Source organism: Tamandua tetradactyla, chromosome 12 (assembly GCF_023851605.1).
Source record: "Tamandua tetradactyla isolate mTamTet1 chromosome 12, mTamTet1.pri, whole genome shotgun sequence".
Lineage (NCBI taxonomy): Eukaryota > Metazoa > Chordata > Mammalia > Pilosa > Myrmecophagidae > Tamandua > Tamandua tetradactyla.
The window spans coordinates 29,013,722-29,037,387 of record NC_135338.1 but is presented as its reverse complement, the minus strand read 5'-3'; the positions used below and the strand labels follow the sequence as shown (position 1 = coordinate 29,037,387).

Genomic DNA, 23,666 nt, shown 5'->3' with positions numbered 1-23,666 from the left:
TCTCTTCTTGGTATCTATGTCGTGCTTGCAGATATTCCCATCATTTTGCTTTTACCTGGACACAATGGAGCTTGAGAATCTTTCTGAGGCTTTCTATGGCTTCTCCATACCACGGAATCATTTCTTCTCTGGGATATTGCCACCTACCTAACCCCAGGCTACTTGGAATACAATCACTAAACAGCTATTCTTGGATACATCAGGTATTCCTCTTCTCTTAATCTTGGTAATATTTTTCTTCAGAAGCATTTCTTGTAGTAAAATTTTTGCCTTAAAGGCATTAACACTTTAATTGCTTTAGACTTTTAAAGGGTTTAGTGACGTAAAAGCTCAAGACGCCCAAATTCTCTCTGCTTAGTCCTGTGCCAATACCATGCCTGAGGCAGGGTGAAAAAGAAAACGTTCAGTAGCTCCTAAATCTAACTGCTCATTGGATATATCTGAGGAGTTTTTAAAATTTGAGATGCGCCCATTTCCAACGCTACATAGACATAATGTGTTTTTTAAACGATCACAGGAGATTAAAACCGAATTTTGGAATCCCTCAGTGGTGGGCGTGGGGCTCCGCTCAGCCTTTTTATTCCTGGTAGTCTACGTTGTCCTTCTCCTCTTTCCTTTGGACCAGTCCCCTCCTTCCAGCCTCTTCTAGCTTCTCCGAGCCCCGCCCTTCTCCAGCAGTCCTCGCTTATTCCGCCCCAACCCTCTTTCCGTGTTCCTCCCCCGTCCCTGACTTCTCCAGGCACGTTCGCTCTTCGCACCCTGCTCCCTCTTCCTCCTCCTTTTCACGCTTCTCAGCCCCGCCCCCTACATCCCCACCCCGCCCCCTTCATTCCTGTCCCCACCCTCATCGCTGTCCCTTTTCTCCCCGAGTCTTCAGCTGGTGCTCAGCTCCTTGCTGAATCCGTTCTTCTCCTCCGGCTTGTCTTTTTCTGGCCCGCCCACTCGCCCCCTGTGTGCTTTTGCTCCTCACCGGTTGTAAGATCTGCAACATTCAACTTCCGTCGACATATTCGTTACGTCAACTCTGCGCCGGAAGAAGAACTATTCGCTTTTGGAATTATGGCGGCGGTGGATATACGAGGTAATTTGTATTGTTCCGTTTTGTTTCCTGATTGTCTGTGGACTAGTTTGGAATTTATAGCTCGTGGGGCAAGGCTCTAACTCCTTCCTGACGGCTCCCACACTTTTCTGAATGATTTCTGTGGCCCGCCCAAGACAATAATCTGGCGGAAGGCTGCTGTTCCCCCTCGCCCAGTCCCTGAGGGTTCTCGTTGAAGGGTCAAAGCGAAGAGATTGGAGGAAGCTCTGAGCTTTTAAACTCTCATTCAGTATTGTCCTACACACGTATCTTTGTGAAAGTATTGGAACTGTTCTATCGAGAATAAAGCAGTGACCTTTGGGCGGAGAGGTGGGTAGGGTAGTGAGCAGACTTGATTTCTTGGGCCTTGACATTGAGTCTGCTTTATTCTTGATCTTGCACGATTCTCTAAGACTTTCTACTAGAAATTTTATTTTCGAGTATTTTACATCGAACATCCAGTAATTACAGAGGCAGGGACCTTCCCCCTCCCCCCTTCCTTTTCGCAGTTCACCTGTAGAGATACTCAGATGTTTGTTAATCACTGAGCAAGTGGAGATGCAAAGCCTTAATTTCTGCTACTTGATCTCGGGTAGCATCCAGCCCACATCGCTTCCCCTCAGCACAACTAAACACGCATTTCAATGAATTTGTGTAAAAAAAGAAAAAAAATAAAGAAATTTTGCTCTGGGATTCTAAAGAAAAAATAGAAAGATGATTTTAAAAATACCTTAAGCACGAGAAACTTAATTCCAAATAAACCTTCCCAGGAAAATTCATGAATGTGGAAGAGAGCGAGAGTCTATAACTTTGACTGTTGTGGTGACTCCATCAAGACTTCATATACTTGTATAAAATTCTCAACTTTGTAGAGCATTTCTTTAAAGGAGGCTTTGATTTTTGTTGTTGTTGTTGTATGCAGTATAGGGGTGGGGATGGTGTCACATTTCATTCTTTTTTCTTGTGAGTATCCCGTTATTTCAGCACCATTTGTTGAAGTTTTGTTTGTTTTGCTTTTGGGAAGTGCATGAGCGGGAAATCGGACCCTGGTCTCCTGCATGGCAGGTGAGCATTCTACCAGTGAGCTACCTGTGAACACCCAAAGAGGCTTTGATTTTTGTACCTAGAGGAAGCTAAAATTCATGTTTAAATCTAATCCCCTTTTCTAGCAGACCAAAGAAAAGGGCTTCCCCTAAAAGAGGTTTAACTATGGCTATGTTCCAGTCACTTGGGTTTTGTTTGTATAGACTGGGTTTTTAAAGTGAAGTGTTTGAGATATCTTTTTATGTTACTTGGATTGGGATCTAGTACACTTATTACAAATATATTCTTATTTATAGTTACTCAGAATATCCTGTGATTTTCAGCATGACTAGATAATATTTTTCATGTTTGTCTTCCATGATAAGTGAGTTTTAAGTGCCTAATTTCATCATTTGCTGATTTCTAGGGAGCTGTACTTGGGCTGTGTGAGCATTTGCTATGCTCCTGAATGAAAAAGGAAACCGTAGTTTATCAGACTGTTTTCGGATTGTTTGAATGTTTTATTTTGTACTTAGATTTTAGAGTCACTGCAAAGGCTGTATGGTGGAAATTTGGTATGGTAGAGAAATCACAGTGTTCCTCAACAATAAGGCCAATGTGACTGAAGTGGAGTGCAAGAGAAGATGAGGGCAGAGAGGTAATAACGAATGACGAGATCTTACAGGGATTAATAGGCCTTTAGGCGATCTTTGGCTTTTCCTCTGAGTAAAATGGACAGCTACTAGAGGGTTGGCCAGAGAAATGATATGATCTGACTTTTATTCAGGATCACCCTTATTTCTGAGAGCAGTGAAACAGAGCAAGGGTGGAATTAGGAAGTCCAGGTAAGAGGCCGTTTCTGTAATTCAAGGTGATTTGATGGTAGCTTGGAATGGGGTAGTAACAGTGGGAATGGTAAGTTGTTGGAGAATACTTGATTTGGTAGTTGTTCGAGTTTGCTAGCTGCCAGAATGCAATACGCCAGAGACAGATTGGCTTTTAATAAAAGGGGATTTATTTCGTTAATTCTTCAGAGGAAAGGCAGCTAACTTTCAACTGAGGTTCTTTCTTACGTGGGAAGGCACAGGGTGATCTCTTCTGGTCTTCTCTCCAGGCCTCTGGGTTTCAACAACTTTCACCAGGGTGATTTTTCTTTCTGTAGCTCCAAAGGCCTGGGCTGAACTGCGAGTGCTGAGATGAGGTATGCTGAGCTGCTTGGGCTGTGCTACCTTGAGCTCTCTCATTTAAGCATCAGCCAGTTAAATCAAACATCATTCATTGCAGCAGGCACGCCTCCCAGCCGACTGTGGATGTAATGAGCAAGATATGAGGTTCACACGTCTTTGATTCATGTCCACAGCAGTAGATCTAGGCACCTTCACCTGGCCAAGTTGACAACTGAATCTAAGTACCACATTAGTGTATTCTTTTTATAGGCTGTGGTTATAGGTAATCTTTAAGTGAAATAATTGGTTCTGTTTCACATACGCAGACCACCCTCTTAATCCCAATTAGTCATTTGTAAATGAACATCCTTGGATTCTGTGTCTGTGTAAGTGGATTGCTGAAAATCTGTGACCAGTAGAGTAAATCATACCTTACGTATCCTTGCCCACAATCATGAATTAGTATGCATTTGCTGTCTGTTATTTATGAAGTCCTGTGTTTATTTCTGGGACTATCTTGGAGAGTAAGATACAGCCCCAGTTCTTAAAACTCACAATTTAATGGGAAAACATAAACATTGTATTTCTGGATTATGTTTCAATATTGAGTGTTAATCATGAATATATGTAAAAATTGTGAGAAATAAGCCTAATGGTTAAGTGGTAAAGTTTAATAGTTCATATTTTTCTCCCATCTCTCAAGGGACTTTGCCAATACTTATTATTATTATTATTTATTTTGGTGCATGCTCCAGGAATTGAACCTGTGTCTCCTACGTGGAAGGCAGGCATTCTACCACTGAGCCTTGTGCACCCCTAAATACTTTTTGATTATACTCTTGAATGTATCCATGTATTACATTACATTATATAGAATTATGAGCTACAGTTGTTATTCTGGTCTCCCTGTGTTTTGATTGTTCAAATGATCTATCCGGGTAGGTTGAGTTAGATTATGTGCTACTGAAAATTTAGGTTCTGGGCAAAATAAACCTTTCTTCCTTTGGTCTCAGAGAGTAGGTGAAGTTCTAAAATAGTGTCTTCCTAATCTCTATATTCCATATTACCTTAATCCTGACCTAATCAGCTTCATTCTTTTTTTTAACTTTAGTAATTGATTTTATTTCCCGTGCAAATAACGAGGCAATACTTTACCCATAAACTCTTATTTCCAAAAACAACAGGAGCTTTTGTAAAGAAAAGAACACTACAAAATTTAAAAGGCACTGGGATTCTTCTTCTTCTAAAGTAGTGACAAGTTAGATAAATAAAACTTATTCCACCAGGAATCTCAGGTTAGTGGATATTAACAAAATTTAGTGCCATCTTAGGAAAAGATTATATAGTGCTCACCCACAAAATCCACCAACTGGCTATCAGAACACTTAAACCAGGTTGGAACACTCCTGGTTGGAATTCTCCACATGGGGAAGTTGAATTTTTCCCTTTTCGCCATTCCCCCAAGGGGACTTTGCAAATTTTTTTTTATTCACTGTTCAAATCACTCTGGGATTTATGGGGGCATTACTCTGGAGAAACCTACAAACTGTCATGCCCTTCTCAAGGTTCCATGTACTTATGGTGTTCAATTAAACAGTGAGATTTTTAAGAAATATCTCCCGTGTCCACATCTGTTGTATTTGCTGAACCATTTTTTCTTCCAGCTTCTTTCCTTTGCCTGCAAGAGGAGCCTGGATAAGATGGATATTTTGCTTAACTTCTTTGATGTCCTGAACTTTTGTGAGGACATGAAAGTTCTTTATTTTTCTTTTAACCTGTTCATTATAAATTTAGCTTGGCATTTTTGTTTAATTTCTTTGACTCGCTTCATTGCATCAATAGTTTTATTCCATAGCTCCGCCGGTCCTTGACAAGTTCATTTCTGCGTTTTTCAAATTCAAATGAATTATCCACTGTAAGTTCTTTACTAGCTTCCTTCCGAAATGTTTTAGTCCACCTAACCTTGTGAGGGTTATGCTTCTTTTTAAAATTTTATGACATCTGGATTTACAGAATCTGAACACCTTGTTTCAAGAAGGCCAATGATGGTCAGCGTTTCTCTCTCAGCTGGAAAGGCACATGGCTATGTCTGCTAGTTTTCTCTCCAGGAGTTGTCAGTGGCTTCCCCAGGACTCTGTCCGTTTTGTTGCTCTGTCAGTTCTGGTGGCTCTTGGCTTCATTCTCATCTCTAAATACCAGGTTATACATATATAAACAACCTCTCAAAATCAGAAATAGCAGGTACCGCTCTGGACTAAATGTGACTGCTGTAAGAATTTACTATCTAGGGTTGTGCTGGTTTGAAAGGAAGCATGCCCCCTAAGAAAAGCCATGTTTTAATATAAATCCCATTTCTTAACGGTAGAATAATCCCTATTCAATGCTGTATATTTGAAACTGTAATGAGATCATCTCCCTGGTTGATGTGATTTAGTCAAGAATGGTTGTTAAACTGGATTAGGGGATGACATGTCTCCACCCATTTGAGTGGGTCTTGATTAGTTTCTGAAGTCCTATAAAAGAGGAAACATTTTGGAGAAATGAGAGATTCAGAGAGAGTCAGAGAGAGCAACACTACAAAGCAGAGAGTCCACCAGCCAGCAACCTTTGGAGATGAAGAAGAAAGACACCTCCCAGGGAGCTTCATGAAATAGGAAGCCAGGAGAGAAAGCTAGCAGATGACGCCGTGTTCGCCATGTGCCCTTCCAGCTGAGAGAGAAACCCTGAACTTCATCGGCCTTCTTGAACCAAGGTATCTTTCCCTAGATGCTTTTGATTGGACATTTCTTTAGACTTGTTTTAATTGGCACATTTTCTCGGCCTTAGAACTGTAAACTAGCAACTCATTAAATTCCCCTTTTTAAAAGCCATTCCGTTTCTGGTATATTGCATTCTGGCAGCTAGCAAACTAGAACAAGGGTCCAGTTTTGTTATAGGCATTTTCTAGATGAGATCATACAATTCTTTTGTTTCTGGCTTATTTTGCCTCACCACATGTCCCACAGGTTCTTTTACAACGTTCTATTCCTCACAACTTTGTTCCTTTTTGTAGCAGCACGATATTTGATCATATGTATGCACCATTGTTTGCCAGTCTGCTTCTCAGTTAGTACATCTTTCAGCCATCTCCAAGTACTGGGGCTCATGTATAACGTTCCAAGTCAGCAGTCCATCAACACTCTCAATTTTAGATAACTTTATTGTCCCTCCCCCCCCATTATTTACCCCTGGTATTGCTGTGGTACTGCTTATGTTTTCTTGTTAAACATAGCTTATAGCATGCCATAGCAGTTTCCCCCCATACCCCGAAATTATAAACTCTTTGTACAACATGCATACCTTTGCAGTAGTTCGTGCAGTACTTATTTATATTTGTAGAGCTAATCGGTGGGACACATGAGTCTGTACAACCCCTTTCAATCTTGTTCACCTTCAATATAGTAATATTACTTATAGACCCACTAGTGAACCACCTTCACTTGTATCTATTCTCTTACAATTAAGGTGAACCTCATTAGCTAACTGTTCACCCATCTCTAGCTTCTATATTCTATATTATAAGGCTCTGATTTGATCTTTACCATGGTCATAAAAATAGAATCTTATAGTTTCTATCCTTTTGTGTCTGGCTTATTTCACTCAGCGTTATGTCCTCAAGGCTCATGCATCCTGTGCTTCAGGATATCATTTCATCTTACTGCTGCATAATATTCCATCGTATGTGTATGCCACATTTTGTTAATCCACTTGTCTGTTGATGGGCATTTGGTTTGTTTCCATCTTTCAGTGATTGTGAATAATGCTGCTCTGAACATCGGTGTAAAGATGTCTGTGTCATTGCTTTCAGCTCTACTGGGTATATACCAAGTAGTGCTGTTGCTGGGTCATAGGGCAACTCGATATTTAGTTTACTATGGAACTGCCAAACTGTCTTCCATAGTAGTTGCACCATTATACATTCCCACTAGCAGTACATAAGTGTCCCAATTTCTCCACATCCTCTCCAACATTTATAGTTTCCTGTTTTTTTTTAATAGCAGCCATTCTTATAGGTGTGAGGTGATAGTTCACTGTAGTCTTGATCTGCATTTCCCTTATACTCAATGAAATTGAACATCACTTCATGTGCTTTTGAGCCATCGGTTTTTGCTCTTCAGAAAAATGCCAATTATCTTTAACCCATTTTATAGTTGGGTTGTTTGTTCTTCTCTTGTTGAGTTATATGATTTCTTTGTGTATACAAGATAACAAACCTTTGTCTGCTAAGTGATTTCCAAAAATTTTCTCCCATTGAATTGGTTGCCTCTTCACCTTTTTGACAAAGTATTTTGAGGTGCAGAAGCATTTGATTTTTGAGGAATTCCCATTTATCTATTTTTCCTTCTGTTGCTTGTGCTTAGGGTGTAAAGTTTAGGAAGCTACCTCTTACTAGGTCTTGAAGATATTTCTCTATATTTTCTTCTAGAAGCTTTATGGTGCTCGTTCTTATATTTAAGTGTTTGATCCACTTTGAGTTAATTTTTGTATAGGGTGTAAGGGGTCCTCTTTCAATCTTTTCACTATTGATATCCAGTTCTTCCATGCCCATTTTTTTAAAAGACTATTTTGTCCTGGTTCAGCAGATTTGGAGGCCTTGTCAAAGATCAGTTGACCATAGATTTGTTAGTCTGTTTCTGCGCTCTCAATTTTGATTCCGTTGGTCAGTGCTTCTGTCTGTGTACAGTACCATGCTGTTTTGACTACTGTGGCTTTATAAGTTTTAAAATCAGAAAGTTTTAACCCACCCATTTTGTTCTTTTTTTAGGATGCTTTTAGCTACTTGGGGTCTCTTTCCCTTTCAGATGAATTTAGTAACTAGCTTCTCCAAGTCTTCAAAGTAGGTTGTTGGAATTTTGATTGGTACTGTTGAATCTGTAAATCAATTTGGGTAGACTTGACATCTTAATTACATTTAACCTTCCTATCCGTGAGCAGGGAATGTCTTTCTACCTATTTAGTTCTTGTTTGATTTTTTTTAGCAATGGTATGTAGTTTTCTTTCCAATTTGGGTGGCTTTTATTTCTTTGTCCTGCCTGATCGCTGTAGCTAGAATTTCTAGTAGAATGTTGAGTAATAGTGGTGACAGACTGCAGCCTTGTCTTGTTCCCGATCTTAGGGGGAAAGCCTTCAGTCTCTACCATTAGTATGATGCTGGCTATGGGTTTTTCATATATTCCCTTTATCATATTGAGGAAGTTACTTTTGGTTCCTATCTTTTGAAGTGTTTTTATCAGAAAAGGATGTTGAATTTTGTTGAATGCTTTTTCAGCATCAATTGAGATGATCTTATGATTTTTCCCTCTTGATTTTTTAATGTGCTGTATTACATTAACTGATTTTCTTGTGTTGAAACATCCTTGCATTCCTGGTATAAACCCCACTTGTTTGTGGTGTATAATTCTTTTAATGTGTCATTGGATTCGATTTGCTAGTATTTTGTTGAGAATTATTGCATCTATTCGTTAGGGGGATTGGTCTGTAGTTTTCCTTTCTTGTAGCATCTTTAGCCAGTTTTGGTATTAACATGATGTTAGCGTCGTAAAATGAGTTAGGAATTTTTGGAAGTATTTGAGCAGGATTGGTGTTAGTACTTTTTGCGATGTTTGATAAAATTCCCTGTGAAGCCATCTGGCCCTGGGGTTTTCTTTGTAGTGAGATTTTAGATGACTGATCGAATTTCTTCTTGTAATTGGTTTGTTAAGATCTTCTGTTTTTTCTTGAATCAGTGTAGTTTGTGTGTTTCCAAGATTTTGTTCATTTCATCTAGATTGTCTAGTTTGTTGGTGTATATTTGTTCATAGTTTCCTCTTATGAGCTTTTATTTCTTCAGGGTCTGTGGTAATGACCCCCCCCCCCCCATTTCTGATTTCGTGTATTTGCATCCTTTTTTTCTTAGTCAGCCTTGCTAGTGGCCCATCAATTTTATTGATTTTCTCAAAGAACCAACTTTTTGTTGTAGTGATTTTGTTGTTCTTTGGTTCTCCCATTCACTTAACATGGCTTTAATCTTTGTTATTTCTTTTCTTCTGTTTGCTGTGGAGTGTTTTTATCATTCTTTCTCAAGTTCTTCCAGGTGAGCAGTTAAGTGCTTGATTTTTGTTCTTTCTTTTTTAATATAGGCATTTAGGGCAATAATTTTTCCACTCAGCAGAGTCTTTGCTGCATCCCATAAGTTCTGATATATTGTATTCTCATTTTCATTCTTCTCCAGATAGCTGCCGATTTTTCTAACAATTTCTTCTTTGACCCACTGGTTGTTTAAAAGTGTGTTATTTACTCTTCATTTATTTGTGAAAGTTCTCATTCTTTGGTGTTTATTGATTTCCAGTTTCATTCCATTGTGTTTCTCTGATCACAATGAATAATTTCAATGTTTTTAAATTTATAAAGACCTGTTTTGGGCCCCAGTATATGATCTGTCTTGGAGAATGTACCGTAAGCACTAGAGAAGAGTGTATAGCTGGTGTTTTGGGGTGTGACAATCTATATATGTGTATTAGGTCTAATTCATTTAGCAAGTTATTTAAGTTTTCTGTTTCCTTGTTGATCCTCTGTCTAGTTGTATTGAAGTCTCCTACTATTATTTTTGAACTATCACTCTCTCCAGTTTTGCCAATGTCTGTCTCATGTATTTTGGAGCTCCTTAATTGGGAGCATAGACCTTTATGATTGTTATTTCTTCTTGGTAAATTGTCCGCTTTACTAATATATGGTGTCCTTCTTTGTCTCTTATGATATCTTTACATTTAAAGGCTATTTTGTCTGATATTAGTATAGCCACTGCTTCTTTCTTTTGATTACAGCTTGCATGGAACATCTTTTTCCATCCTTTTACTTTCAATCTATTTGTATCCTTGTGTCTAAGATGAGTCTCTTGTAGGCAGCATATAGCTGAATTACATTTCTTAATGCATTGTGCCAATCTGTATCTTTTAATTCGTAAATTTAGCCGGTTAACATTCAAAATTATTACTGTAAAGGCATTTCTTGAATCCACCATCTAGTCCTTTGGGTTTTATTTGTCAAATCTATATATTCTTTTCCCTCTTTCTCTCTCTCTCTCTCTTTTTTTTTTCTGCATGGGCAGGCACCAGGAATCAAATCCAGGTCTCTGGCATGGCAGATGAGAATTCTGTCTGCTGAGCCACTGTGGCCCACTCTTCCCTCTTTCTCTTTTTATCCTTTAAGTTACCATTACTGGTATTCTTCAGTTCTGTGCCTTCCACCAAACCTCCCTCTCTTGTCTTCATTTTTCAACTGGCAGAAATCCCTGTAGTATTTCTTTCAGGGCTGGTCTCTTGTTAACAAAATCTCTCAGCATTTGTTTTTGAAAATTTTAATCTCTCCTTCATTTGGAAGGACAGTTTGGCTGGGTACAGAATTCTGGACTGAAGGTCTTTCTCTTTCATAGTATACCACTGCCTTCTTGCCTCCATAATGTGAGTTGAGTAGTCCGAACTCTGTCTTCTATGGTTTACTTTGTATTTAGTAGATTGTTTTTCTCTTGCCGCTTTCAGGATTTTCTGCTTCTCTTCAACATTTGACAGATTGATTTGTATGTGTCTTAGGGTAGGCTCATTTGGATTTATTCTCTTTGGAGTTAGTTGGACTTCTTTTATTTGCATATTTATGTCTTTTTATAAGGTATTGGGAAGTTTCCTCCCATTATATCCTCCACTAATCTTCCTAGCTCTTTACTCTTCTCTTCTCCTGCTGGGATACTTATGATTCTTATGTTTGTGTGCTTTGTTTTGCCCATAATTGCTCTGAGATCCAATTTAAATATTTCCATCTTTTGTGCCATTTGTTCTTTTGCGTGCTTGAAATCTGTTGTCCTATTCTAGTTTACTTATTCTTTCTTTTCCCTGTTCAAAGTCTGCTGTTGTGTGTCTCTTGTTTATTTTTGATTTGGTCTACAGTATCTTTAATCTCTGATATCTGCTGTTTTTCTATTTATTCTTTGAAATTCCTCTTTATACTGTTCTAGTGTCTTCTTGATCTCTTTTATATCATTAGCCATCCCACTGATTTTATTTAATAGTTATAGGAAGATCTTTGATTAATTGTTCCAAGGTCTGTGTCATTTAGTTTGATCATTAGGCTGGGCTATATCTGCCTACATCTTAATATGTTTAGTGAGTTTCTGTTGCCTTTGTGGCATGTAAATATCTTGATAGGGTTAGTTTGGAAGTTGATTTCCTTCAGCAGTCTTAAGCTTTGTATTTGAGGGACAGGTGTCATGCAGGATGTGGCACGTGGAGCGGGGCATACCACTCCTGTGATAGATTGTGGCACCTGTATATCCACTGGTCAGGGATGCTGTGCTGGTACCTGTGAGTGTGGGTTGCTAGGTGCAGGGTTTTAGAGGTACAAAGAGGGGGGTTGGGGGTGAGGTGCAGCTCAAGCAGGCCTTGCAGTACAGGGGCAGAGTATGGTGTGGGGGACACAGAGATAGGGCGCAGCTGGAGATGGATGGGGTGCTGTGTAGTTGTGTGGGGCCTGGTGCTTGGGCAAGATGCCGGTGGGCTCGTGGAGTGTGTGGGTCATGCTCATCAGGGTGTGAGGTACAGGGCATAGATATCGCGGCACAGGGTGAGCAGGGTATGGTATGTCCTTATGCACAGGGCTGGGATGCGGATGCATAGTTTTACAGGGGTGGGGCAGAGGTCATAGAGGTTGTGGAATGTGGGTCAGGCTGATGTTGGGTGGGCGGGACCCTGTTGTGTGTACACAGTTGCGGATATGGTGGGGTAGTGGTTCATGCATGTGCAGGGTGGGGGCTATGTAGCACAGATGTGCATGTGAGCACCTGCCCGGTGTGGGAGAAGGGCACATGTACCGGGGGTTGGGGCAAGGGTATACATCGCGTATTGGGTAGAGAGTGTGGGGTGCTGGAGTCTAGAGGTCAGTGCATGGATATGTGGGTACCTGGCAGGGATGATGGGGCTATGTGCATGCGCGAGTCTAGGGGTTAGGCCCTGGTGTATGCTGCGCAGAGCTTAGGGACAGGGATGGGGTTGCGTATGTGTAGGCTGGAGGTATGTATGCCTAGATGCGGAGGTTGTCTTCTGCTCAGAGCTGGGGGTGTGTGGTGGGAGTGGGTGTGTGCATGTACATGGAACTGGGGGGGTGGGCATTAATGTATGCTTGTCCAGAGCTGGGGATGGGTTGCACAACTCTACGGGTTGTGGGTGGGGGTGGCCTGGGTATGAAGATGAGCACCTGCAGCCTGGATACGCATTTGACTGCCAGCAGGGAGAGGGAGGTTATTTGTGGAGGGGCTGGAAGCGTGTGTGGGTTGCAGGAGGAGCGGGTTGTGCGTTTGCACGGGAGAGGTAGTTGGGCTGGGACTGGTCTGTGCACATGCATGGGACAGTGGTGTGGTGCTGATGTGTGTGGGAGGGGTTGGGGGGGTGCTTGGAGCATGGTGGGGCATGGGGGGAGTCACCAGTCACTAGTTGTGGGGTGGCATGTGTGGGTGTAGTGCATTGGAGGAATGTGGCTTGGCTTACTTCCAAGTCCTTGTCCCCCTGTCCATGCACTCATGAGAGCTCTGGGCTCCCTTTTGGAAAGGGGCACATTAGGTTGTTTTTTGCATTAGCTGAATGGTGTCTGCATCTCTGACCTCAGTTCTTCAGGTTTTGCAACCGAGGCCTCTGTATGTGGTGTAGAAGGTCCTCTCAGGTCACTGACTCTCTGGAATCACTGTTCGGTTGTTTTTCTGTCACTTTTTTAGCTGTCCCTTGGAGGAGGGGTGAACTCAATCTGTCCTATTCGTCCATCTTCCCAGAATTCCCTATAGGGATTTTAATATTCAGTATTTACACGGGTTTAATACAGTGGTGTCATCACGGCAAATAGTCAATAAAAGTTAGTAAAATTTAAAAAAAAAGTCAATAAAATTAAAAATGTTCAGCTCTGTTTACCATGTGTCCTTTTAAATTTGTTTGCATCTTGATAAATTTCAGACTTAATTCTGCTCTAAGATATGGAACAGTATGGCTGTAATTAAGGGAATGCTCTTCTCCATTTGTCTCTTAACTTTTGCATTACTAACTTTTGTCTATAATTAATAATTTCCTTTCTTCTTTCTTTGTTTCTGATTGAGAATACTCAAACTGTTAGTTGTGGATGTGTTTCTTCTAACATGCATGTTTGAAAAATTTTAAATTAGTTGCCAACATAATAAAATTCAGAATTTACAATTTTGGGGGGACCTTATAGATTTCAACTCATCACTTTTTCACCTACATGAAGTTAATATCTAAACCTATAACAGTTTTGTATTTTCGTATGTCTGCATATGCATTCTGTGCTTAGAATAACTTTGTGTTTTTTTCCTCCTTGGTAAACCTCTGTTTATTCTCTAACTTATAATTCTAAAAGCCACCTCCTTCTCACTCTCTGAAAAATCATTCTCACTCCCCCTGGTGAAGTACTCAGCTCTCTCCTCTGTACTCTTACAATACATTTGTCCATACCTTTTTTCTTTTTGCATGGGCGGGCACCAAGAAACGAAACCGGGTCTCCAGCATGGCAGGCTAGAATTCTGCCACTGAGCCACTGCCCCATATCTTTTTTATAGCACTTATTATGTTGTGTTGTCATGTGTACTTGTCTCTTTTATTAAGTTGTGAGAATACGTAGGTTTGGGTCCACATCATCCTTATATTCATAGTACCTATTACATTAAATACTTAATAAATGTTTGTTTCGTTGGATTGTTTTTCTTTTCTCATCTTTTATCATTTTGTTTCTTTCCTGTAGATAATCTGCTGGGAATTTCTTGGGTTGACAGTACCTGGATCCCCATTTTGAACAGTGGTAGTGTCTTGGATTACTTCTCAGAAAGAAGCAATCCTTTTTACGACAGGACGTGTAATAATGAAGTGGTCAAAATGCAGAGACTAACATTAGAACACTTAAAGTAAGTTATTTTAAGAAGTTAGCATCTTTGCAGCATGTAGTTTTTTCAAACTGGATCTTGAAATATGTTTGGATGAAGAACTGGAGTTTTGTTTGGGTTTGTACAAATTTGACATGTAAGAGAATTGTTAGTAGCTCGTAATTTAGGGAGTTTTTCTATATATAATTCCATATATTATTGTCCAATTAAAATACAAATATGTTTAGATATGGATCTGATGAGCAAGCTTAGCAATGCAGCTGTTACTCTCAACCAGATAACTGTACTTTTATTGCTGCTTCTACATCTTTTTTCTTTTTTCTTAATTTTTAAAAAAAATGTAACAACAAACACAGACATTCTTCACTTATGATCATTCCATTGTACATACATAATCAGTAATTCACAATATCATCACATAGTTGCATATTTATCATGATCATTTCTTAGAACATTTGCATCAATTCAGAAAAAGAAATAAAAAGACAACAGAAAAAAATTCATACATACCATACCCCTTACCCCTCCCTTTCATTGATCACTAGAATTTCAATCTCAATTTATTTTAACATTTGTTCCCCCTATTATTTATTTTTATTCCATATGTTTTACTCGTCTGTTGATAAGGTAGATAAAAGGAGCATCAGACACAAGGTTTTCACAGTCACACAGTCACATTGTGAAAGCTATATCATTATACAGTCATCTTCAAAAAACATGGCTACTGGAACACAGCTCTACATTTTCAGGCAGTTCCCTTCAGTCTCTCCATTACATCTTGACTAACAAAGTGTGTGTATTTAATGTGTAAGAATAACCTCCAGGATAACCTCTTGACTCTGTTTGGAATCTCTCAGCCATTGACACTTTATTTTGTCTCATTTCAGTCTTCCCCCTTTTGGTTGAGAAGGTTTTCTCAATCCTTTAATGCTAAGTTTCAGCTCATTCTAGGATTTCTGTCCCTTGTTGCCAGGAAGGTCCACATCCCTGGAAGTCATGTCCCACATAGACAGGGGGAGGGCAGTGAGTTTGCTTTTTGTGTTGGCTGGAGAGAGAGGCCACATCTGAGTAACAAAAGAGGTTCTCTTGGGGGTGACTCTTAGGCCTAATTTTAAGTAAACTTGACCTATCCTTTGTGGGGTTACGTTTCATATGAACAAACCCCAAGATTGGGGGCTCAGCCTATTGCTTTGGTTGTCCCCATTGCTTGTGAGAATTTCAAGAATTCAGTTTAGGGAAGTTGAATTTTCCTCCTTTCTCATCATTCCCCGAAGGGGATTTTGCAAATATTTTTTTCTTCGCTGTTCAAATCACTCTGGGATTTATTGGTGCATCACTCTGGACAAACCAAAGCAAAATCTCATGCCCTACTCAAGGTTGCGTGTACTTATGGTGTTCAATTAAGCTGTCTACATAAGTTATATTAAGAAATGCACTAGTCAAAACATAGATTTTGTACCAAATAAACATTTTTTGCTTTAGTCTCACACAGAAGGTGACATTTTAAAATATTAATTACCATCTACTTTCAATACCCTGCAGTTCTACATCTAATTTAAGAACTCATACCATAGTGTAATTTATTGTGGGTATTTATATGACAAGTACAGAAAATAATATTTGAACCACAAATGCAAAGCAAAATTCTTCAGACTTAGGATGCTAAATAATGAGGATTTTTTTTTTATTGTTACAAAAGTTTCTGAAAGAGATGTATAGTTTAGTTTTTGAACTGTTAGCTAAATATCAGGGGAGTTCAACAAATTGATTTCTTGTGGGGTTTTAAATGGCTTCTGTTGTGAGGCAAATAATTTATAACTTGTTAGTTTTAAATAATCTGTCGGATAAAAAGTAAGGGAAGGTAAGAATAAGGTTTTTTGATGTTCTCTAGTTTGGTAAAGTGTATAGTTGGAGCCTCTTTTAATTTTATATTTTATGCATGTATTTAGGCATTTTCATTGCTTTCTTGAAACAAACACTCTTCAGTATGCAGATGAAAAATAAATCAATAATAGGAGGGATAAGAGGTAAAATAAATTGGGTAGTTGGAAATACTAGTAGTCAAAGTGAGGGGGGTACACGGTATAGATGTATGAGTTTTCTCTTTTCATTTTTTTTTGTAGTGATGCAAATGTTCTAAACAACGGTCGTGGTGATGAATACACAACTATGTGATGATGTTGTTGTTTTAAAGCCATGTATTTTTGTTTCTGTGTGTTTCTTTTGGGGGGCGGGGGAGGGGTGGGAATCAAACCAGGTCTCCTGCATGGAAACCGAACATTCTACACTGAATCATCTGTATACCCTAAAACCATATCTTTTTTATCTATATACTTATCTATCTGGAAAACAACCACTTTTAATTGAACAACGGATTCTTAACACCAAACATGGGCAGTTTTAATACTACTTACAATGTTGCTATCCTTTTATATAGTGATTTGAAAATTCTAAAGAATTGTTTGTAGGATATTCATAGATTTCTGGATGTCTTTGTTTGGCTTTCAGTCAGATGGTTGGCGTGGAATACATCCTTTTACATGCTCAAGAGCCCATTCTTTTTATCATTCGGAAACAGCAGCGGCAGTCCCCTACCCAAGGTAAAATGTACAGGCTTCAGGCATTATTTTGTTCTTAAAATACTGTTACTTATTTCCTTCCTGACCTATAAGTTTTTCTTCTTCTTTTTTTTATCTTTGGATTGGGTTCTGTTTATGAGGTTCCCAAGTTCACACACAAATTTGATACTTTGGTAGAAGGACTCACTGGACTTGCATTTTAGTGACAATCAAAGCAACTCAGTACATCAGTATCACCTCTTCCCATGTATGAGCACAGTTGGGCTCCTGATTGAACCTTGAGTGTTCGGAGCAACTTTTCTTCTTATCTCAGTCCATTGAGTCTAATTATGTTACAAAATGAGATTGTAGCTACAAATGGTTGTATGCAGTATCCCAAAATTCACAAAGGCTTGATTAGAAGTCCTCATTAACATCTTTGACCAAAAGCCTTACCTGGCTTATGTTACTATGTTAGTCAGGGTTCTCTAGAGAAACAGAACCAACAGAAGATATCTGTAACTATGAGATTTACAAAGGTGTCTCACTCAGCTGTGGAATGGAAGAGTCCTACCCGGCTGTGAGATTGGCAGTCTCAGTGAACTCTATAGGAGAAGCTTGCTGGCTGAGGAAGCAGTGAAAAAGTCTCTCTCCTCCCTTAAAATTCTTCAGCTGATTGGATTATCTATCTCATTTGCAGGAGATGCGCCGTTATGTGATCACAGATATAATCAAACACAGCTGCAATCAGCTGACCTATGATTTGATAAATTAGCCTTCCAGTTTATCAGCCAGCCATGAAATGTCCTAGCAGCAGCGGTCAGGCCACTGCTTGGCTGACCAGACAACTAGGCATCATCATGTGGCCAAGTTGACACCAGAACCTAATCATCACAGTTACCAAAGGAACTTACTTTAGAAATCAGTACTGAAGTGTATAGAACCCAGATTTGATCTCAAATAAAAGAGCTAGACACCTATTGTAATTAATTATTGATTAATATAATCTCGTTTTTGCATTGTTTGTGAAATAGACTTGATTTTTGTACACCAATGTTTCTTTCATAATTTTGTAGATAGTACAATGTTGCAAATATCTGAATATAGCCTCCTCATCAGGAGCTTTATAATTCAAGGGAAGGAACTTGTGTTGCTACAGATAAGTTCCCTTATCTGTAAGACATAAGGTAGTTTGATAAATGCCCTAAGGGCAAGATCAACATAGTGCTCTAAGATCTTGTTTCTCAAAGTGCAGTTGGTAGACCAGCAGCATTGGCATCTCTTGGGAACTTGAGAAATGCTTTATCCCTGCTGAATAAGAATCTGACTTTAACAAAATCCTCAAGTGATTAAGATGCACATTAAGAGTTGTAGAAGTACTGCTCCAGGGCAGGAGTTGGCAAATTTTTCTGTGAAGGGCTAGAGTAAATACCTTAGGCTTTGTAGTCTCACAGTCTCTGTCACAACTATCCAGCTAATGCCAAAGCATCCATAGACAGTATGTATACAAATAGGCATGAGTGTGTTCCAGTACAACTTTATTTAAAGCAAACAAGCAAAAAAGAAAAACACAGGCATTGCCAAACCCTGCTTTAAGGTTTAATTTGGGAGAATGTCAAATTTTAGTTTGTTTTTGAAATTCTATTCCATAAACATTTTCTTCTCCCTGTTTTAGTTACCCCACTAGCTGATTACTATATCATTGCTGGGGTGATCTATCAGGCACCAGACTTGGGATCAGTTATAAACTCCAGAGTGGTAAGTATCTTTACGTTCTTTAAACACTAAAGAAAACTTAATTGTCCTACTTTGTTTCCCAGAATCAAACAGGAGCTCCCACCGTTTTGTAAGTTGGTATAAAGTATTGACTATTAGAATGTGTTGAGCATAGGTTACTGTGGGCTAATTCAATGCCAAAAGCATATACTACAATATCTATAATGTAAGTTGTGAAAAATATGAAGTTTTTGTTTTTGCATGTATAATATTTTGGGAGTACTTACTTGGGAAATTTTGGTCTAACTAATGAGGAATTCAGTTTATTTTCCTTTTACAAGCTTACTGCAGTGCATGGCATTCAGTCAGCTTTTGATGAAGCTATGTCATATTGTCGATATCATCCCTCCAAAGGATATTGGTGGCACTTCAAAGATCATGAAGAACAAGGTAGGTAAAGTGCTTAGCCCCTCCTAAAATGCTTTTTGATCCTAGGTATGTTTTACTTCTCTATGGCAAGACATTTCATAGGATGATGACATTGTTGTGGTCCTTGTAACTAGATGTGGAAAAAACAAGAACAGATACCATAGAAACAGATAAAGTTTAATCTGCTAGCTAACTGGTAATCTTGTTAGGGTCTCTTAAGATTTTAAAATATTTGGAGCATATAAAGGCAAAGAATGAGCAAAGATGATATTTCTTGCTTATTTAACTGTTAAGTCATTTTGAAATCTAAGACTCTTACCTATCAGTCTCCAAAATAGAGGAGATGAGGCTTGCTCTTAGAGCTCTATCCCATATGACTAGTCTGTTTTCTGATCCTTCTAAATTACTATCTGTTGTGTTGGCAGCTCCCCTAAGTTTCCATGGCTGCTAATCTGCTACTGAACCTCTTCACCATATTTTACCAATAAAATACTTCCAGAAGCATGCTTCTATTAGTGAATCTATATTCTGCATTTTTTTTTCTCTGAGAAACAGCATCTCAGAGTAAATTGCTGAAAGAAGGTAGTAGCCTTTATATAGAATTCAGACCTGTGGAGTGGTTTCTCAGATACAGGTATGTTTATTCTTAATAGTAGCGAGCGACATTTTGACATTGGAAAGTTCTCGTTAGTTGGATTAAATTGACCCAAGAGTTATTTATCCTTATCCTAATGAAATGTTTGTGGTAAAATTGATCTGGAACCCATCATTTAGAGACTGATTCTTACTGTACCCTCTTCCCAGGGCAAATCTCACATATAATCAACTTCAGAATTTCTCTTTCATGTTCTTCTCTTTATTATCTTCATGGTCTTCTGTTGTTTGGCTTGTCTTGTTTTTCTTTTGAATTACACTATTAATAAATGAGTATGTTAACGTTTGAGTTTGTGGAACTTGTATTTTCCATTTGTACATAATAGGTTTTTGGAAAAAGACCATTTAATATACTTAAAATATACAAAAGTTAATTTCAGACCAGTAGTCTGGATTGTCTTACAGGTGATTATGAAAAACTCTAGCCTTAAAACTCTATCCATGCTTATATACTGAAGCTGAATATCTTTTAAAAACATATATGCCAGGCTTTTCAATGTTAGAATGTCAATTTCATTTATGAATGAGCAAATACTTCTGTATGTGTGATGTATTTAGTTTATTTGGTAAATTATCTTTGATAAAATAGAGTCGCTGAAAATAATGAGGTTTGAATATGTCTGTGGCAGATAAAAGGTTTGTAAAATTTAAGACACTAAAATAATTATGCAATATTTTGATTTGGAATTCATATTTTAATAGATAAAGTCAAACCTAAAGCCAAAAGGAAAGAAGAACCAAGTTCTATTTTCCAGAGACAACGAGTGGATGCTTTACTCTTAGATCTTAGACAGAAATTTCCACCCAGATTTGTGCAGGTAATGAGAATGTGTGTGGTTAATTTTGGTTTAACACTTTTTCCTGACATGTTTTTTTAATTTTTAAATTGAGAACTCTCTTAGGCACAGCCAAAAATATTGATTTCCTTTATTTGTTAAAAAATGATCCCTAAATCACAGGAAATGTTTTGAATGACGTAATAGAAGAAATGAGTAAAGGGGAATGGAATTAACACTGTTCAGTGCTCTTAAGCTTAATTCCTCATTGAATCTTCACCAATACTTCTATGAGGAACATATGGATAATGTTCTCATTCAGGAACTTGCTGAAAGTGTCACAGGTGGTATCAAAACTACAGTCTAAAACTCATCCTCTTTTTGCTGTATTTGTTAACTTTCCAGCCTTTTGTAGTGGCTATATAAACCCCTTAAATGATAGAATTGTTTAAACTATTATAACTGAAAAGAACAGAACATATGAAGTAGGAGGTTTGGCATGATATACAGAGGAGGAAGGATTCAGGATAGAGTAGCATCATATAGGTATTTAAGTTATATTCCGTCATGTTCCTATATATATTAGGAATTCTGCTATATTCTTTAGGGAATTACAACAGCAATCACAATTCTGTCATTTGCCTAAATGAGCTTTTTAAAATTTTATTTTATTTTTATTTTAAAATATTTTAATTGCGAGATCTTCCTGTTCATACGGTCCATCTAAAGTATATAATTAGTGGTTCACAATATCATCACATAGTTGTGTATTTATCACCATGATCATTTTTAGAACATTTGCATCACTCCAGAAAAAGAAAGAAAGAAAAAAGAAAAACCCTTACATCCCATATACCTTAACCCCTCCCTTTCATTGACCACTAGTATTGCAATCTGCCCTTTTTTTTTTACTCCTTATCTCCCCCACCATTATTTATTTATTTATTTTATAACAGAGCACTGAACATTAGATTGAGAGTATATTCATGTAAATTTACATTGTCTGAAAAGTGACGACACTAGAATTTCAAAAAACAGTTTTCCCTATTGTGAACACCAAGCTTTCCACTGCTGACTATAATCTCAGGGTAAAAGATTTATGTAAGGGGAAAGATAAAATATAAGAAATGAGGAACAAATGCTCTGGAGCCACTATATAGAATAACCCAGACATCGACTAACTAGCTACGCAATGTAAGAACCCAGCATGTTAATTCTGGGTTGGGCACGGTGTGTATGAAGGAGGCTGCACTTGTATCAAGCCATTTGTGTTGTTAAAGGCTTAGGTGCACCTCTGCTATAGAATGCACTGAATCATTCCCTTTTCTTTTTTTTTAAGTTTTCAGTATGTAAGAAAAGAGTAAAACCAAAAATAAAAATTTCTGATGTGGTAATGGGTAATAAGGTCTATAAATGAATAGTCTAAAGCATCTCTGGAGGACTGTCCGCATCTCTTTAAACAAATGATCAATTAGTTCAAATGAGCACTTATATAACACTTCCAGAGCTTTCTGATGGGCCTTGAAGGGCGCAGACAACAATGAGGAGGCTGTTGGGACATTAAGGTGTCTTTATAACCATACCTAAAATATAGCTTTATTTGGTCTGCTCAAAGTTAGTTTCAGTTCAGTTATTGAAAATGAACTGCTGCCTTCAGAAATCTGCAAGTAACTTAAGGCCTTAAAACGTTAAATTTATTTGTGTTTTGTATCAGATCTTCAATAAAAATACATTCTCCGAGTGAAGTACACCTGACAGATGGGGGTGTTATTTTGTGTAAGCTCTGTCAAAGAAGCAGTTGTGACTAAAACCACTAATGATAATCTACATTAGCATTATTGGGAAGTCTAGCAAAACTGAGCACAGCCCATCTACTCCAATAAAGGATGAGTCTATAGAAAACTAGAAAGAGGGCTTGAATGAAGAGAACAGTGTTCTGGGCAACATCTCCTTGTAGAATGCACATAGCTTGTGTTTGGAGCCTCCTCCCACTAAATAAATTATGAGATGAGTCTAAGCAGTGCAGGTTGAAAAAGAAATGCTTTGAAAATAACATTTTAGGAAATAAAGGATTAAAATATTGGCAGCAAGTGATTTAGATATATGTCTCCCCAAAACAATTCTTCACCTAAATTTTTGTAGTATCCAACAATTTCCCATGTCATTCTGTGGCCAAGTAGTTACAGCTCTAAATGAATAAGAAATTACTTTGGAGGAAAGAAATGTATTAATATATATAGCACTGATGGAAACATTACTGCTTACTTAAAATACATAAAAGAGGTCTTCATTAGCTCCCATTTAGTTAAGAACTAAGTGGGTTTGAAGAGAGTCACTGTTTTTTTTAGATGAGAAAAATACCCACACTTCAGAGAGAAGTGAAAATGTTTATAGAATGAGTTTCATAAGCTAACTTCAGAATTTACATGCTCACAGTTAGACCTTAAATGCATCTTTTATTGGGCTAAAATAACATAGAAAGGCTCAAAATATCTCCCTGTCCCAATTTCATCCCTGAAAAGATTTAATAATTTAAATGGGGGATACACTTCTTTTTCAAAACAAAGGAAAAATTTTTTAAATGCTAATTTTTTATAAGTATACTTGACTTTTAGCAGCAATTATTAGATAAAACAAAAAGGAAACTCCCTAACAATAAAATTTCAAGAGAGAAGAATAACTATGGCTCCATTTATTTAGAATGTAATTTGTCTGGAATTTGGTTCACAAACTTTAAAATTGACTGTATTAAATCATGATGGTATATTTTCTGTGAATTCATCCTGGTATCTTAGAAAAGCATTATCATGGAAAGAATAAAGGGCTTCAGGATAGTAGATACAGATGAGTAATTTGGGAAAATGGCAACTAAAAAAATGACAGTCTTTGTCAGCAATCAAAATTGTGACTGCAGTGAATTACTGAATACCCTCAAGCAAGGTCTGAGTCCATGAAGTGTCAGGTCAGGTTTCCTTGTTTTTTACTCATATGTCTATGCCCTGGATAAAAGGAGCATCAGCTACAAGGTTTTCACAAGCACACAGTCGCATTGTAAAAGCTATATACAATAGTTACGTAGTAGTCTTCAAAAATCAAGGCTACTGGAATACACTGTAAAAGTTATATATTATACAATAGTTATACAGTAGTCTTCAAAAATCAAGGCTACTGGAATACAGTTCAACAGTTTCAGGTACTTCCCTCTAGCCACTCTAATATACCACAAACTGAAAATGGATATCTCCATAATGTAAGAATAACCCTTGACTCTGAAATCTCTCAGCCATTGAAACTTGATTTTGTCTCTTTCTTCCCCTTTTT

At 38.0% G+C, this 23,666-nt stretch overlaps 1 protein-coding gene across 2 annotated transcripts in view; it reads left to right on the top strand.

Moving 5' to 3' along the window:
* Nucleotides 1–830: 830 nt before the first annotated feature.
* The window catches only part of MED6 (mediator complex subunit 6), a 39,223-nt gene continuing 16,387 nt past the window's right edge, over nucleotides 831–23,666 (top strand). The window contains exons 1-6 of one of the 2 annotated variants that reach the window (XM_077122879.1): nucleotides 831–1,081; nucleotides 14,074–14,233; nucleotides 16,721–16,812; nucleotides 18,446–18,528; nucleotides 18,828–18,936; nucleotides 20,272–20,387. In XM_077122879.1, coding sequence (XP_076978994.1) covers nucleotides 1,060–1,081; nucleotides 14,074–14,233; nucleotides 16,721–16,812; nucleotides 18,446–18,528; nucleotides 18,828–18,936; nucleotides 20,272–20,387 — 582 coding nt within the window. In that variant the 5' untranslated portion in view covers nucleotides 831–1,059. Of the gene's footprint in view, nucleotides 1,082–2,088; nucleotides 2,144–14,073; nucleotides 14,234–16,720; nucleotides 16,813–18,445; nucleotides 18,529–18,827; nucleotides 18,937–20,271; nucleotides 20,388–23,666 lie in introns of those variants that run through there. The other variant, XM_077122880.1, reaches the window with a different exon arrangement.